Source organism: Ammospiza nelsoni, chromosome 2 (genome assembly GCF_027579445.1).
Source record: "Ammospiza nelsoni isolate bAmmNel1 chromosome 2, bAmmNel1.pri, whole genome shotgun sequence".
Taxonomy (NCBI): Eukaryota; Metazoa; Chordata; class Aves; order Passeriformes; family Passerellidae; genus Ammospiza; species Ammospiza nelsoni.
The window spans coordinates 106,439,428-106,456,626 of NC_080634.1; the positions used below are offsets into that span (position 1 = coordinate 106,439,428).

A 17,199-nucleotide genomic window follows, 5' to 3' on the forward strand; every position below is an offset into this window, starting at 1 on the left:
GTGATAGAGCATCATACATAAATATGCAAAAAGAAGACCACGGCTCCCACCTAAGTTAATATTGTCATGATCACTATTCGCCCTTCAAGGGTTACAGGTCGATGGAAGTCGTGTGTGAAATCCCCGTTTTTAACGTTGTTGCAGGTGATCCCTCACGCTCCAGCCTGGCTCCAACTGGCATCGGCCACCGCCTTCTCCCAGCTCAGGAGATGCATTTTATACGCGACATTCAGACACGATACATTTATGACAAAGCATTTAAACATGGCTTTGCCCCAGCTCCGGCACCGGACCCGTCCGGGCAATGGGCCCTGCAGCAGATGGAGCCCTGCTCAGACGGTTCAGACTCGCGGGATACCGCGGGCCCTTGCGCCAAAAGAACGCCGGCCAAGCCGGGGCCGCAGCAGCGCAGGCCAGGCCCGGCGGTGCAGGCCTCCCGCAGGAAGCGGCACCGCCCGGCGCCGAGCGCCGCTCCCACTGCGGGCCCCGCTGCCGGGCCGGGCCCTTCCGCGGGCCGCGCTCCCTCCGCGCCCGGGGCGGCCCCGCCCCCGCGCCCGCTGATTGGCTGCGGCCCCGGCGGCGGCGCGCGGGGCTCCCGTCTCGCGCCACTTTCGGGAGCCTTTGGCGCGAGCGCCATGGCCGAGAGCGGCGCTCGGGGCCCGGACGGTGAGACCCGGGGACGGCGGGGCGGCCGGGGCCCCTGTCCTTGTCCTCCTGTCCTTGTCCCTGTCCCTCGTAGGCGCTGGCGTTTCGCTGTCAGGCGGGGGGCGACCGGGCAGCAGCGCTGGCGGCGGCGGCGAGCGCGCGCGTACCGGGCGCGGGAGCGCGCGTGCGCGGCGGTCGGTCCGTCGGCCGTGGTGGGGGCGGACAGCGGCGCGCGAGGGTCTCGCGTCCCTCTGGGAGGCTCGGCGGGGCCGCGCCCCCGCTGCCCCAGCGGCGGGACCCGCTCCGGGCGGGCGCGGAACGGGGAGATCCGCCCGGGGACGGGCTCGGGCCGCACGGCCCCGCGCCGGCGGTGCAGCCCCGCGGGCTGGGGCGGCTCTGCCCGCTCGCGTCTCAGCTCAGGGGGCAGTGGCGGGCGCGGGTGGCCCCGGCTGGGGCTGGAGCACGCGTGTCCCAGAGGAGCGCATTGCCTGAGGCGTGCAGTAAAGGCGGAGCACTGACACAGATACACGCGGCCGGAGCGGTCTGTGCTGCTCTCCCCCACAGGGCAGCAGGCAGTGCAGATGTCCCTTTTAGCAATGCCGATCCGGCCTTCTCTCATGCGCGCTGCCGGGGTGCAGCTCCGGTCACAGAGTGATGATGTCCTGCTGCCCTCAGGGGGGAGTGCCCGGCTCCTGTGCCGGCACCGGGTGTGGAGCTCCTCACACCGAGCCCGCAGCCTCGTCCCTGGGCTGTGTGCGTGCTGCTAGGACTTGGGTTGGGCCCGTTTGTTCCCTCTGGTCAGATAAGTGTTCCTTCCCCTCTGCAGAAGAAGAAAGCATCTTTCTTTCTTCTCTGGAGAAGTACAAAGCATCTTCTTGCTGGGGAGAGCATTTGGGAGGGAAGGAAGTGGAAGAGGAAATGGGGTGACAGCTGTCAACAGATTTCTAGTTTGTCTCAATCTGGTCACACTCAAACGTTGTGGAAACCTCCTAAAAACATCGCCTAAAATCATCTCTGCTTTGTAGCAGTGTAGGCCCTCTCCAAGTCTGGTGTTCCTGAGTTGTCATGGAGACATGCAAAATAAAAGGAGCTGGAAATTCCCAAGGAAAGGGTGGTGGGGGGATCTCTTACAGGGAAAGGCTGATGGGATTTGAGAGGTGCTTTGGAAATGAGGTGGTAGCTTCATGCTGAATGTGAGCTGGCATGGGAGGGCTGTTTGAGCTCCCTGTCAGGCCATGCCCTCAGCATCATTCCAGAACTGGCTTAGGAAGAGCCATCTGTGACTGAGCTTTTAGCCAAGTAGGTTTTGGTTTTAAGCAAAACTGCAATCGTCTATTAATGCATCACTGACACTTAAGTACCAAAACTAAGACCTCGTTGTTAAACTAATTTATCTTGTTTTTAATTAATTACAGCTATGAGTGAGTCTGGAAGTTTTGCAGCATCACGTTCTAGACGTGAGAGGAAGAATAGAAGAGGCCAGCAAGAAGCACTTGAACGTCTGAAAAAAGCCAAAGCTGGGGAAAAATTAAAATATGAGGTGAAAATTCGTCATCTTCTTAATTAAAAGTGCATGTGAGCTGAGAAGATATGTAAAAGTTAGAGGAACCAAAATAAGCCTTTCAGATCAGCTTTTGTGTTTTTAATCATGTATATTTTTATGAGTGTAGCTGTAGTTTTCTGCTTTCTAATATAATTTATTTGTTTCTTTCTGTTTTCAAAACTAACCCATTTTTGTTAACTGCCATTGCTTGAGAACTATGCTGTAGGGAAGGACCAGCTTTTAAAATTGCATAATTAATGTTATGATAGGAAGTACCTTTCTTTAAAATCTCAAATTATATGAAACTTTAATTTCAGAACTTTATATGACTGAAATCCATTAATATTGATATGCTGTGTTTCCACAAATAGACCTCAATTTAAGTGGTGTAAGTAAAATCTGTCAGTGTAACATTGATACTGTAACATTGTCCAGTCTGGTGCCAACAGGAAGTGACTTCCTCATTGAGGTGAATAAATGTAAAGAAACCAGAAGTCCTTAAATCATTAACATGCAAATTTTCTGTGAACACTCTGCTTGGGTACATCAAATCTCTTTCCTTTTCATTCAGCTCATATTGGTGTTTGAGACTAGAGCCAAGGGCACAAGTTTTCACTGCTAGGTTTTTTATTTTTTAAATTTTTAGTTTGTAATGAAATGAGCAATAAAGCAAGTAGCTTTCAAATGAAATCTCTGCCAGTGCTTCAGTAGATTTTGAGTTTCAGTATACTGTGATAGTTTTAAGAATTGATAACTTGTCTTTTATGACTGCCAAAAGTTGTGAACAGTGTAGCAGTGTAGGAACCCTACAGGCCTTCTTCGGGATTTTTGCATTCTGCCTGACGATCTGCAGTATTGATGGTCTGGAAACTGTTAATCCTCATATGCCTTAACTGTAGGTTGAGGAGTTCACGGGTGTTTATGATGAAATAGATGAGGATGAATACTCCAAGATGGTCAGAGACCGTCAGGATGATGACTGGATTGTTGATGATGGTAAGTTAATTTGGAGAGTTATTTTGGTTCTAGTGTTATAATTCAATTAGGCTTCATAATGTTCATGCTTTGAGGTAAGTTATTGTTAGTACATTCTTAAAATTTGTTTTAGGAGACAAGACAAAGGCATTCTTTTAATGGAAATTAATCTTGGATTGTTCTCATAGTAGTCTGTTGGGATGGTAATGAAAATATTTTTCCATGAATACCTGTTGTTGAAATTTTATTTCCAGTTACCTGTGTTACAATTTTACAAAAAAAGTACTGGTTTTGATAGTTTCTAATTAAACATGTAAGAATATAGTTAGTCTAATAGAAGATACAGCTGAGAGTGCTGTAGTTTTTAATACTTACTTTTGTAACTTTTGCTCTGTATTAAAGGGGGAAAAATGTTTAAATATGTAAAAAATTCAGGAATATCAGAAGACAGAATTTAAACCACAGTTTTTAAACATTTTTTCTACAGATGGGATAGGTTATGTAGAAGATGGAAGGGAAATCTTTGATGAAGATCTGGATGATGATGCTCTTATTTCCAATAAGAAAGGTAACTTGCATGTGACCACTGGAGACTGTCTGCCAGGGTCTTTTAAAAGGTGCCCAAAATGGGCAACCTCCTGCCATCAGTAAATGTGATAAATATGGCCAAATGACAGATTACTTCGTGTTCTTACGAAGCTCTGTCATCTGGTGCCTGTGGATTTTATTCAGCCCCAGTGATGCAGAGGATGGAGGCTCACAAATTGAGCTCACATCACTGTTTGCTGCTTCAGCACAACTGGGGCACTGCTGCTCAGTCTGCTGTGGAATGGGGATTCACTTCTAGGAAAAATGCAACTGGGAGGACTCTTGGTTTTCAAAGCCAGTGCCTAAAAGATGTGTGGTTTCTCTTGACCACTGAAGTACTTGCATGCTTGTAGGACTCTTGGATCATATGATTTTCCCATTTTTTAATGTAATCTGGTGTCAAACTGAGAAACTGAATCTGATGTTGAGAATCCTAGCCTAGTGCCAAACTCCTGGACACTCATTTTTTATTCCCTGGAAATCCATGTGAAGTATCTTTGTCCTTTTTCTGGAGTATGCAAAAGGCATCTCTGACATGATTAAGAAAGAGAGGGTGATGAGACGATTTTTCATTTTTTGTGTGTGCATGACAGCTGCTACAAAGCTGAAAGATGACTAGGCTTCTTTTCAGCCAGAAGTGCAAAGGTAGAAGAGGCAGACTACCTTGGCTATCTGTCCCTTTTAATAACTGGACCTGTAAACATTGATTTTTTTTAACGTGAAATTCACATTTTAAATTTTTTTGTTTTGGTAGGAAAAGGTGGCAGAACATCTACAATTGATAAAAAGAATGTGAAAAAATCCGTGGTGTCAAAGCCAAACACAATTAAGTCTATGTTTATGGCCAGTGCTGGGAAGAAAAACACAGATGTAAGTTTTTACATTTTTTAATTTAAGTATTTCTGACTTGTTCACAGTTTTAGTGAGAATGGAGTAAAGTCTCACTTTAGTTTCTTGTGTCTAGTGAGACAAACTTCTATTATGATCTCTTGTGTATGGAGCACTTCTGAAAGTGTTGTGTGTGTTTTGTGGAAATCCTCTAGTCATTTACTGCTGTTCTCCTTGATTGGGTTTGCACATGTAACTGAGACCTGTTTGGCTACTCTTACATTACAGAAAACTGTGGACCTGTCCAAGGATGATTTACTGGGGGATATTCTTCAAGATATTAGTGCTGAAGTAAGTATGTTAATAAAATCTCTTGGAAGCAACCTTAATCCATTAACTTGTCATAGAACACACTAAGAAAATAGATTTTTTTTTTGGCGAAACTAGACAATCTAGGACTGATTTCATCCACAGCGCATCTCATTGATATATTCCACATGTGTGTGCTGTTGTCTCTACTCTGCAGATGTTGCATGACTGCATTGCTTGGTAAGGCAATTCCTCTGTCACCTGATTGCAGATTGTTTATATCAAGGTGATGTGGAGCCTGTGCTAATGCAGTCTTCAGGGTTTGAGTCACAGGAGTGAAAGAAGACTTGGCTGCCTCTGAGTTGTGTGCTGTGTATCTGTCACCACTCCTCAGCTTAGGACATCTCCATGTGAGCTGTATGGGAGGAGCTGAGGGAGCAGTGTTTCAGCAGGTGATGTAACCTGAACCTCTGTCTGCCTCCTGCTTCCCGTGGTTTCCTACAGGGAACCAGGTTGTCCTGGTTTACGACAAATTAGGGGAAATCTCCAAAAGGGAGCCCCCCAAAACAAAACAAACCTCCAACCACCCCTCCCCCAATACCGGGTTCGGGAAGGAATTTCTCGGAGGAGCAAAGTGGAAAACAAAACCTATTTATTTACAAGTAACAAAAGAACACTCCCCAACACAAGAAAAGAAAAGAAAACCGACTGTGTTGTGAGGGCGTCAAGCTTCTGTTGCAAGCTTCGGGTGTCCTGGAGCTCTCAGGTCAGGTCCGGAGCCGGTCCAGTATCTTCAGGGAAGGGTAAGAAAGAGGGAGCAAAAGAAAAGGAAAAAAAAACAGCGCAAAAAGCAGAAAGCAAGCAAGCAAAGCGGCTAGCCAAGCCAAGCAGCCAAAAAGCCCAAAAGCAAAAAGGCCTGGTCAAACACTCCCCCCTCTCTTCCCCGCCCCGTCGCAGCAAGACGGCCGGGGGGGGGGGAAGAGGGAAAAGGCACAGCTGCCAGACACAACACACGATATTGGGATAAAGGCTGTCAACCCACGACACAGGTTAACACTCCCTTGGAGGCAGGAGTGCAGGGTTGGACTGTCTCAAATATGTGATGCCCTTTGAGCAAGATTTCTTAAAACCAAAAGGATTGCTCACAAGTAAATGTTGAAACTGCTGTAGTGGTGAGATACTGAGGTGGAATGTGTTGAACCATAATAAGCTGAATGTGTTTTTTCAGCCCAGTAAAGGGTATAGGATGTCCCAATGTAAAGTTATTCTCTTAGTTTTGTGCTCTTATTATTTTACTCCTCTTCATGACATCTGATTGAGGCTATAAAACCCCCCATGACTAACGCTACCCCTGCCCCCTGGTATCATTAAAGAAATGCAATTTAATGCTGTCAAATTTGTGGAACATTGATTAGGGAAAATAATTGCGCTATGGCTTCTATTTACTTAAATATTACTTAGCTACTATTTTTTTTTTTGTTTTGTTATTTGTTTTGTAAAATTTCTGTTGTTACTAGCTGTCAGTAAGGTCAAGTATAAAATATCTGTAAATAAGTTCAAATGTGTTTTCCTCTAGCGGAACAGTACTGAAAGAGCACTTCAGCCTTTCATGAGACATGTATCTTCAGCAGATATGAAAAACAGCACAAATTATTCTGATACTTGTGCAATAAAGGCACAGTTAGCTATTGAAATTCTCACTGTTTGAAAACTGTTTCACTTATTGATGGCAGTTTTCCTCAGATCGTTTCCTCTCCCAAAACATCTAGTGTGCGTCTTCATGGGCTCATTGCTCAGGTAACATAATTTTATGGGGCTGAGTTTCATATCAGGAGGTGTTTTCTTCATCAGCCAAAAATATTGGTGTCTCTCTTTCTTTTGGATGGAAAATGTTACTAACCAAGGCAAAAGAAAATACTAAACAACTTTTACTTTTGTCACTTTCTCTGTTCTTTCAATATTCAGACAGTTCAGCTAAGTCCACCACCAGTTATAGTGCTGAAAAGGAAAAGATCTGCTGGAGTACCACTCAATCCTTTCTCTGTACAGTCCCAAACTCCTAAGGTAAAGGGGGAAAAAAATGTTTTTATTGCTAATAAGCGCTAATCTGTGTTTTTGTTGATTTGAATACTGTTGACTTTTGTTTCTCCTCCTGGAAATTAACTTTCTCCTAAGCTTCCATAGCAGTATTACAGTGTCACTTTGTGCTTTTTTTCTGCATTGCCTTTCATGTGAACACATAAACAGTACAATTAGTTTGTGTCTGTGGTCTAGTAGGAGTCTGTAGCTGGTACATTTGACAGGTGAAACTGTTGTTACAATGTTCAGTGCATCATATGAGGGTGAGTTTCTGCTCTGTCTCTTTTCCAAAGAGTAGAAAAGTTCCTTGTGGCAAGGAGAGGAGGATGGGAGGTGAAATAAGCAGCAGTGTGGAAAAGGATAAGAAACCAATCATTTGCAGAAATGGAAAACAAATGGAAAATTGTTGCTATGGGTAGAAATTTGCCCTAGTGGAAAATTTTGGAGTGAGAGGAGGATGGGCTGCTGAGGATGGAAGGCTAGCATTTTATTAGGATTTCTGGTAAATGGAAAGGACTTTATAGCTAGAAATATGAAGAGATAGTTGGTAATGGTCTGTAGAAGGAAAATGAAGTAGTGTAGATACGTCTCATTGGTGAAACCTTCTGTGACATCAGCTCTTATGTTGAAAAGAATCACCAGTGCTGCTCATCTTAGCAGTTGTCATCAAAACTAGAAGCAATTGCAAAAAATGGGGAGATGTAGTAAGAAAGGATCATGGTGCAAAATATGTGTAACTTTTCTTCTACCCCTGGTTACTAGATCTGCAAATAGCAAGTCGAAGGTTTTGTTTATTTTTTTCTTTGCTCTTACAAGATTATTTTTAACTCATGGTGGAAATGTTTTTCAGGCAATCACCCCTATATCAAAGAAAGCACCTGCTCATGTCAGAAAGGAAACTCCTCCTCCAGCTTCATTTCATCTTAAGCACCCCAATAATACAGCAAAATCTGTCAGAGTCTCTGAAAATGAGGACACCAAGCATATACAAAAACCTATAGAAAATGAGAGAATGGTGAAGGCAGTAGGAGAGAAAGCTACTAAAGGTATCAAAAGTAAATGAAAACCCAATTCTGGAAACTCTTTAAATAGTGTCTAGTAGTTTTAAAACACTTGTTAAATTGTACTAGTTTAGATAGAACAAAGTATCATATTTAAGCTATCAATACTGTATATTATGGTGATGCTTATAGTGTGCTATCTCTGCATACTGCTATGGTATGCAGTGTGTCATTTTGATGATTCAAGCCTTTAGTTCTACCTGCAGCACTTCCAGATGATGATCAGGGAATGATGGATTTTGATGAGGAGGACTTTGATGAACCTATGGAAGCAGAGCATGTGGAAACTATATCTGAGACAGTTGAAAGCTTGAAAAGAGACAATGAAATTGAGAAGAAAGAGACAGAGCAGCTGGAATCAGAGAAGAAAGAGACTTCTGCCTTGTAAGAATCTTTTTTGCTTCTTTTTATTCTTCCACTAAGAAGGCTCTCAGTTTCCATTCACCTTAGATTTAGCTTCATATTTGTCTTTGCCACAGGGATAATTGTGATATAGACAGAATGATAATAATGCTATGCAATGCTTTTTTCTTCATAGTTACATTAAGAATAGTAACATGCTGATAGTTACTTAATTGAAAAATATTTGATGTTTTTGGGTTCTAGCATGTGACAACATGTATTTCACACACTGACGTGACTCAATGTAAGTGTTGAATAGTGAATTTTGATGTCAGTAAGCAAAACCAAGGAATTTCTAGCAATACTTACTCTAAATCTGAAAGTATTTTGTAACAGATGTAGGTAAAAGTTTTGTTGCTAAAAGTAATGGTGAACAGCTATGTCTTTGGAAATAGGAAAAAAGGTGGGCTTTTCCCTGTTTTTGGATTTTTTTAATTGTTTGGAAAATCTTGAATCATGTTTCCATAACAAAATATTCAAACTGTAAAATAGTTGAATGATGAAAAAGACCTAAACATCTAATGGCAGAAAAGGTAGTTTTGTTGAAATAATCCTTTGTTCCCACTAAGCAACTTGTATGGATGGATATATGGATATGGATGGTATATTTGATATGTGAAGAATTGAATTGACCTAGGCTGAAATAGCAGGTGACTGATTTTTCAAAGCCTGTGTGTGGTGTCTCAAGGCCCATACTTAAATGTGGGTTTCTGTCTTTGTCACTCCATCCCTCTTTGCAGAAGAAACCTGAGGTAACCCAGCTGTTGGGAATGTTGCTTGGTAGTGGAAAGAGAAACAAAAGGTGTGAGAATATAGGCCTGGAAAAAAGCAAAATGGTAATTACAGCAAAGGCACAATTTTAATTGTTTTTCTGTTCTTCTGCAAAACCTGCAGAAGTTGTTCTCTCCCAGGTCTCTCATGTTGGGACAGAATTGATGAGGATGAAGCTGATCTAGTAGCAGCAGAAGTTCAACTGGACCCCAATCTCCTTCCACTGGTGAATGGGGAAAGTGATGATCAAGTCTTCAGATTTTATTGGCTGGATGCTTATGAAGATCAGTTCAGTCAGCCAGGTAACTGTTCAGCTAAAGGCAGAAAAATGCTAATCTGATTCCTTTTGTTCAGATTTTTTTTTGAAAATTGGGGTTTTCAGACTTGACTGAATTTCATCCAGTTGCTCTGTGTGTCTACGATGTTCTAAGATCTCTTGTATTTCTGTACCTCTGTACAGAAGAGGCAGAGCAGTGCACTGTGGGGTCAGAGGGTCATCTCTTGGCTTAGGATAGGGGTAGGGAAGTAAAAGGGATCTACTAGCACTGTTCAGTGTTGGTGACCCATTGTCTTTCTTAAAATTTTATACACTCCAGGAGCAAGCTGAAGTTGTTAATTTCTTGCTCAGTGATGCAACAACTGAGCATGCTTTCTTGTTTTTGGAAAAGTAGCTCAAAATTCACGTGGATGAATAAAAAGCCTGTACTGTAGCAGTTGCATGATTTTATGCAAAGGAAAGGTATGTGTGTCAAGGAAGGAAGGTGGTCTGAAAAATACAAGGTCTGTCTTGTATTGCTTATCCCCTAATTCAAACTATCTAAATCTTGAAGGTTATCTTCAAATTAAGATTGCTGGCTCTCATAGTCTTCAAATTGCATCATTCTGATCTCAGCTCTGGCAAAACAGTTTGTGTTCACGTGTTCTGAGCACTTCCCATCCATCCCCTCATTTCATCAGCACCTTTAGGGTATTGGGTTTCTAGTTTGTGCTTCATGTGTGTTTGCCAGAAGGTTCTTTCATGTGTTGGTGGAGGTTTTTTTTCAGTTGAAGCTGTAAGCATTGAGTGAGATACATTTCTTTGTTAACACCTTTTATTGTGAGTTGGGATGCCAAACTTAAATATGAGACTCTGCTGGGCTGAACAGCTTGGTGATGGGAGTGGTAATAATCATAGATATCTTGATGAAATCAATGGCTCTAATATAAAATTGCTACTTGTAAAGAACCCGCTATTGTTATTTTTCCTTTTTTTTTGTCTTTTAAGTCAGTGATTGCTGAATGGAACATAATTATGAAAGGATTTCTGTTCCTCGCATGCAAGGAGTGTTCTTTTCTCATTATGACTTTTTCAGGATTGAATAATAAAGACTGCACCTGTTTTCAATTAGTAATGTAGAAGAGAAAATTTTGATATTGCTTTTTGTTTAACATGTTCATGATCTTTGTTTGTGCCTCATTTGCTGTGATGTCAAATGCATTGCCTGAAGAGTAAATACTATAGCATAATCATAAGACTCTTTCAAACTTAATGATTTTTTGGAGGCTTACTTTTCATAATTCCCTTTATGATCTTAGGCAGAGAACTCGAGAATTGTGATCCTATTAACATTTTAAAGAAATAACAAATAAAACCTGCCCTTATTTTTTTTCCCCTCTGCAAGACATTTTCCCTGTGTCTTGACTTTGCTTACCTTTTGGTTCATTTAGTAGCATGATCTTTCTTTTCACAGGCTTTGATTTTTAAGCTTTATTTGTATTTTTTCTTGCTTTATTCTTTCCATAGTCTTGCAGGGGATAGGGCCTGATATATCTCAGTTGATTTTTGGGTTTTTTTTTTTTTGTTTTGCATGAAATGTCTCTGAAAACTGTTTGAAGTTAGTTCTGCTTTTACTGTCTGTGGGGGTGATGCTGTGTGCCAGTGTTCAACTGGATGATCTCAAAAGGTTCCTTCCATTCTAAATTAATCTAATTCTGTGAAGTCTGGTTATTAAGACCACTTATTTCTCTGTGCTAGAGTTGATAGAAGTTTGTAATCCAGGCAGCTTTTTACCCTATCTTTGACTGGCTCATGTATCCTTCTTTCTACTCCCCTGCTTATATGTACTCCTCTGACAGATTAACTACTCCATGCTCTTAATATTTCCGGCTGTTCAAGCAGTCAGTTACTGTTTTGTGGTCTCTCTCAGTTTCATCTTTCCATATGATACAAACCTATCTAAGGAGGGTTTTTTTTATCCCTTAACAAAAAAGTAAAAGATTGCTGGGGACAAGAACTTCATCTTCCCTGTCACTTAGATCTGCAATTGGAGCTCTTTCTCGATACTTCTATTCAAACTGTCTAAATCTTCAAGATTGCCTCTGTATTAAAATTTCTTAAGATACTTTGTGCAGCTGGAACTTGTATCCTTGCTCTCATCATCTTCAAAACCACAGCATTCTCTGTCCTTGACAAAAGTAGTCTTGTGCACATCTATTCCAAGCACTCAGAAAATGATTTTTCATAGCCTGTCACGGTGACTCTGTCATCCATCTTAGTGCATCTTCACTGATTTATCTTTGATCTAATGGAGCAAGAAAGGTGCCTTTATGTCTGATAGATCTGCTGGCAAAGATAAGCTATAACTCTTAACCAAGGACTTGTTTGTGCATTGCCAGGCCAAGGAGAAATGCAGATTCTATGCATGAAACCCTGTTTCTGAGGCAGTCTCAGCCATGGATATTTCTGTTTTCATCAATAGTAGTATGCTGTAGGAAGAGTGTCTTCCATATAATCAAATGCCAAATTATTTGGAGCTTGAAGGGAACCTGGTAAAGCCAGGTTTCTGAGTTGTACTTGGATGTTTTTTGTACTTGTAATTTGCAAACTGTTTGTGACAGTTGAGTGGCTTGGTACTGTGTTATTTTTAAGTTTGACATAATTTTATTAGCAGTTTGCAGCATTTTGTTCTATTGCCAAGATCTCTGGTCTCAGAGGTGTGCATGTACTGTAAAGACATTGTCCACAGTGAAGTCAATTGCCTTTAGTCCTGCTCTGTATAACCTTTCTGAGTGTCTCCCTTGCTTACACTGCTGTCTTGGCACCCAGGATTCCTAGGAATGTCATGCATCTTTTGGTCTCCTCATTTGTTAAAAATACTCACTTGAAAGCTGATCAGCTTCTATTGTTGTCTTCAGAATGTTTTTCTACAGGTTTTATTGGTAATTGAGTCTTGATCTCAGGGTACTGAAGTGTAGGGAAAAGGAGTCAATTGTACTGGTCTAGGTGAGGAGTGGAAAACTGGGGATAACACATGTGAGAGGATTGATTGACAGCATAGGCATTCTCATAATCTTCAGCTTTCACTGACATCTCTCTCCTTCCTCCCTCTCTCCAGGGATTATCAAACTAATACAGGCAGCAATGGAATATCAGAACAGAATTTTGAGACTGGCTGTGAAATGCCATTTTGAATTTTACATACCAGGTGTTACTATAGCAATGGAGGTAGAGACAGGAAGAATGATACAGGTGTCTGTTTGTAAAGCTGGTGTTTAAAACAATTTAGAATGTGCTGATGCATTGGAAAGGTTTGTTGTTCAAGGCCCTAACACAGCAATGGTTGTGTTTCAGTGTAAGAACACCTTATGAGCTGCTTCAAGCAAGATTAGAAATGATTAATTGTAAAACTGCATATTGAATTCTATGCCCTTCTTCCTTAGGTGTGGTATTTTTGTTTGGCAAAGTTTGGATTGAATCTGCAAACACCTATGTCAGCTGTTGTGTGACAGTGAAAAATATTGAGAGAACTGTTTATCTGCTGCCACGTGAAACAGTAAGTGTGACTTTTAAACACGTCAAACATAAGTGCCTTTCATCCTGCTTATGGCAGGTTGGGAGTTTAGCAGTGTTTATGGAAGTTGTTGGAAGCCAGTGTTGTCTGATGTAGGTGATAAAGTCAAAAACAATGTGTGCATCACATGTGAGCTGCAAAGTAGAGCCCTGTGACTTCCCCTGACCCTAACTAACAAAGTCACACAATATTTTACCCTTTGCTGCTTTGCAAATAAAGTGGTCGTGAAGTCTGGAGAACTTTGTGCTTTTTAACCCTCTGTTTCAAGTAATATTTTCTAAATTTGGGATTTCTTGGCTGGTTGCATTTTAGTTCTTCCTAAAAGAAGAGATACATGATTCATAATAGTAAAGTAAAATTCAACTTATTGTCATGTCTGCTGACATTTTTGTTAATTTGTAAAACCTCACTTCTGTTTTTGAGGAAATCGACCTATCTTCTGGTAAAGAGACAGAGACTCCAGTAACTATAATGAGTGTTTTCAAGGAATTTAATGACACCATTTCACCAAAGTACAAGATCATGAAGTTCAAATCCAAGGTTTGTTTTCAAGCATCCTATTTGGTCATTTTCTGTTGTTCTGGTTTGTAAGGTGGGAAGGCTGTTGAAACATTGTCCAGGGAAGGAGGTTGTGCCAAATTGCAAATATATAACTCCTGACATGTGTAAATTTACCTGCTTGTAAAAATCATCCAAAATACCTATATTCCTTTAAGAATGGTAAATCTGCAACATGTTTTTTCCACGAGAAGTTTAAACAATGTTTTTGTAAATAGTCACTCATTAACTTCTCTAAAACTGAGCTGAGTGTCAGACTGGCTTGCTGAGCTGTTTTTGAGGATGCAGAACAGATAGAAGTTCTGATACCTAAAGCTTTAGTAACAGCTCATGTTGTCAGAATTTAAAATGAAAGATTGTGTTGTCCAGCAGATAAATCAGTACTCTGGGATTACACTGTCTTTGCATTTGACCAGACATTGAACTTTATCTCTTGGCATGCCTCATCCTTCTTCTCACCTTCACAGATTTACCTTTCAGAGTGCATGCTGCTCAGAGTGTGGATTGTCATAGTGTGGCTGTGCAGGAGGTAACAAGTGAGGACTCTCATTCAGTCTTGAAAGCTGTTCTGTGCTTAGAGTGAGGGGCAACAGTCTTAAAGGTGTTATTTTGCTGTGCTCTGTTTGCTCAACAAATCTTTAAAATGACATTGGAAAAACAAAATGTTGCTATGATGGAAACTTTGCACATTAATATAATACTTGTCAGGAGTCTGCAGGAAAAGAGCTGATACTGCTGAGAATGTTGCAGATTTGGATTGAATTAGTTTGCTAGTGTCAGAGCTTTATTGTCCACTTACATAGAGCATTTGTCTTTTACAGGGGAGGGCAGAGGTGGGAAGCTTGGGTGGAGAAATGTGGCAAACATTCAGCTTAGGGGAAAAATCTGTTCTGACTGAAGTACTCAGAAAAGTTTATATTTCTTGAAGTAATATGTCATTAGTCTGGCAAAGCTGATTTTCATTAGATGTAACTTTACCCATCCTGGCAATCTTGTGATTTTACAGGATTCATTCCTGAATAGTTAATCAGCAAGTGAGATGACAAGTAAAAATGCAGGAAGAATGGAATTTAACAATATGTAAATGAAGGAAAATAAAAACAGTTTGTGTGGTAATTCAGGTTGGAAAGGTTCTCAGGAGGTCATCTCATCCCAAGCTAGCTAGACTCATTCTGAAAGTTTCAGTTGTTAAAGTGAAAACGTGAGCAAGGTTTCTCAAATACTGAAATCATGCAAGACAGGACATCTTTTCAGCAACTTGTAGCTTAGTGTGTTATTGAACTGAGTTCAGGGAAAATGGATGTGACATCAGTACTTTGTGAAGCCTTTTTTTTCCTCTAGCATATTTTTTCTCTCAAAACTGATGTAAATGTAGATTTTTCAGTTTTCTGTTTTTATCTTGTATACTTGATTATAACATAACTACATGTGGAATCAGGAGTAAATTTATTCTGAAAGGAGTAAATTTAACAATAGATAAAAAAACAAGTTGCTGATAGCTCACTGTTCAAAAATCCTTTCAGGAATGAGGGAGAGAGCTCAAAGAAAATTTTTCATTAAAAGAAAGGAGTACACTTGTATTCTAGAAAGGAAAGAGGGAGAAAGATCTCAAAAGATGAAGTTCTGCTTACAGAATTTTGGGAAACCTTCATCTTTTCCATGGTGTGCCAAGTGAGAATAATGTGAATGAGGTAATAGAGTAATGTAGTTGAACATTCAAAGATGACTCTTAAAAATCAAGGTAAAACCTGTCAAATTTTTACTGAGCTTACACAGAACTCAGGGCAAAAGACCCAACAGTTTTGGGTCTTTTGCAGCTGCAGCACATGTGAGGTCCTTGGATGTAACACAGGAGTGGGGAAGTGGGAGCACTAAGACACTGTTGAGATTTTCCCTTAAATATTGTAACACTTGATCACCATCATTAAAGGGTGAAAGGAAAGAGGAAAGATTAACTCAAGTGACTACTGGTACAAAAAATGGCAATTAGAAGGATGAGACAAAAGGACAGTTATACCAGAGATGACTGTGAAAGAGCTTTAATTTTTTTTTAGCTGGTAAAGTGAAGAATAATGATCAGACCTGTTTGCTCTCTAGAAACATTAAAAGGGGATGAACAGCCAGAGAGCTATTTAAAGGAGAGTTTTAGCAAAAGAGTGAACTTGTAATTTTTAATTCATGAATAAATTAGGCAGCATAGCTGGTGCAGGGAAGCTCTGAAATAACTTACCAGAATTGTTTCTGAAGAGTAAGATTTCAAATTATTTTGAATTCTTAAGTAAACTGGGTTTTATTAAAAGGATAAAAGCTATCCAGCTTTATTTTTCTTGTGTAATATTCTGCTAATTCTGATAGTTACTGCATTCTGGTAGGGTTTAATAAGAACTGGAGATAGTAGGAAGGTATGGCAGTAGTAATATGGGAGGTAAGAGAAAGGACAGGATAGTAGAGCAGGGCTGTTAGTGGGGTCCTAGGAGGAGTACTCAAAGATAATATTGCAGTGACTCAGATATTCCAGATTACACAAAATTGAACAAGTGGCACCAAATCTGGCCAGGTTTATGCCTCTGCAGCAGGGAGGCTTTGTGCTTTCTGCAAGATAATTGTAGAAGTAATGGGGTTGTCCCATTACTGTGCCCTCCTTTTTTTCTCTTCTTCCCTTAGATACCTGAATTTACCTGACTTTGTTTTTCACAAGGAGCCATCAACCTCCTTTTCATTGTACTCATACCACCAGAGACAAGGTGTTGTTACATAGCCCTTGCATCTGTGTGTCCATAGGGGTGTGCAGGGCTCTGAATTGAAATGGTTTGTGGCATTCACCTAAAGGAATGCCCCAAAGACGTGATCTTCACCCAGTTGTGACTCTGTGTAGTAAAGGGCTACTGTGCTTTAGAAGATCTCCCCTGCTCTGTGATGTGCAGCCAGTGGTTCAGTGCTGTGCTGTTAAGGGTTGTTGTTTTGAAAGACTTCAAACAAATGGCTGTGCTGCTCAGGTGAGACTTGTGAGCAATGCAGAGTAAGGTGAAGTCTCAGTGTTTGCATAGCTCTGTGAAACTGATAACCACTCTTCTTCCATCATTAGCTGGAAATCAGGAGGGTTACTGACATCCCTGACAGAGTTCTTTTACTGACAGAGTTCTTTCATTCAGAATATCCCTCTTTGTGATGATGTGGAGACATTGAGGCAGGTTGTTCTCTTGGCCTTGCCAGCACCCAACTTTGTCCCTTTGAACACACTTAAGCTGTATAATTTCCTGCTGCACCTGCTGCTAATTGTAGCTTCAATGGGTTGCACTGCTGCCAAGTTAGCAAGTCTTCACAAATCAATTTGAAAGCAGCCTTACTCCACTTAGGAACTTAGCAGCTAATCACTGCTGCTCATTTCTGCTCTCTGAAGGGCCACTTGAAGGGCAGATTATTCTGCAGCAAGCATTCATTCACTGAGTTATGACCAGACTGGTGTAATTGAGCTGAGCTCTGTGCAATAACACAGATGAAACACTACAGCTGACTATTTTTATACTATGTTCATCCTAGTTTGCAACAAGAACTTGTTTAAAGCCTGAGAGGTTTTTATTAAAATTAAAAAAGAGGCAGGGGAGCAGCA

General features: G+C 41.1%; 1 protein-coding gene across 1 annotated transcript in view; it reads left to right on the forward strand.

Annotated features, from left to right (window-relative positions):
- The first annotated feature begins 600 nt into the window (after positions 1-600).
- POLA1 (DNA polymerase alpha 1, catalytic subunit) overlaps positions 601-17,199 on the forward strand; it is a 184,613-nt gene continuing 168,014 nt past the window's right edge. The window contains 12 exon segments of the mRNA XM_059466626.1: positions 601-666; positions 2,061-2,185; positions 3,088-3,184; positions 3,651-3,731; positions 4,506-4,621; positions 4,868-4,930; positions 6,854-6,952; positions 7,818-8,013; positions 8,235-8,412; positions 9,325-9,503; positions 12,901-13,013; positions 13,455-13,571. Of these exon segments, the coding sequence (XP_059322609.1) occupies positions 636-666; positions 2,061-2,185; positions 3,088-3,184; positions 3,651-3,731; positions 4,506-4,621; positions 4,868-4,930; positions 6,854-6,952; positions 7,818-8,013; positions 8,235-8,412; positions 9,325-9,503; positions 12,901-13,013; positions 13,455-13,571 (1,395 nt within the window). The 5' untranslated portion in view covers positions 601-635.